The sequence below is a fragment of the Pygoscelis adeliae genome, unplaced genomic scaffold (genome assembly GCF_000699105.1).
Source record: "Pygoscelis adeliae isolate BGI_AS28 unplaced genomic scaffold, ASM69910v1 Scaffold210, whole genome shotgun sequence".
NCBI classification, from domain to species: domain Eukaryota; kingdom Metazoa; phylum Chordata; class Aves; order Sphenisciformes; family Spheniscidae; genus Pygoscelis; species Pygoscelis adeliae.
The window spans coordinates 98,613-98,921 of record NW_008823959.1 but is presented as its reverse complement, the minus strand read 5'-3'; the positions used below and the strand labels follow the sequence as shown (position 1 = coordinate 98,921).

The 309-nt window shown below is 74.8% G+C and overlaps 1 protein-coding gene across 1 annotated transcript in view; it reads right to left on the bottom strand.

The window, feature by feature from the left end:
- The window catches only part of LOC103916213 (smoothelin-like), a gene marked incomplete at its 3' end in the record, with an annotated part of 14,991 nt that extends 14,770 nt beyond the window's left edge, over positions 1 to 221 (bottom strand). Inside the window, 1 exon segment of the mRNA XM_009323176.1 lies at positions 126 to 221. Within this exon segment, the coding sequence (XP_009321451.1) occupies positions 126 to 221 (96 nt within the window).
- Between the last annotated feature and the right edge of the window lie 88 nt (positions 222 to 309).

The following is a 309-nucleotide window of genomic DNA, read 5'->3' as shown; positions in this document are numbered from 1 at the left end:
CTCGCCCCGCTCCAGCTCCTGCCGCTGCAGCTCCCTGATGGCCGAGCGGATGCGGCGCCGCTCCGCCAGGTCCAGCGTTGCCTGCAGCTGGGGGTGACAGGGCAGGGCTCAGCACCAGCTCCGACCGCTGCGGCCCCCTGGCTTGGGGCCAGCGCTGCCCTCCGCTGGGCTGCCCACATGCCATACAATGGGGCCGTCTGTCTGGTGGGGCCCACGCGCATGGCGCACGCTGCCCGGCACTGCCTGGCCCCGCGGGGAGCGAGCACAGCCCCCCCGGGGGCAGGATGCTGGGACCAGCCATGGCGAGGA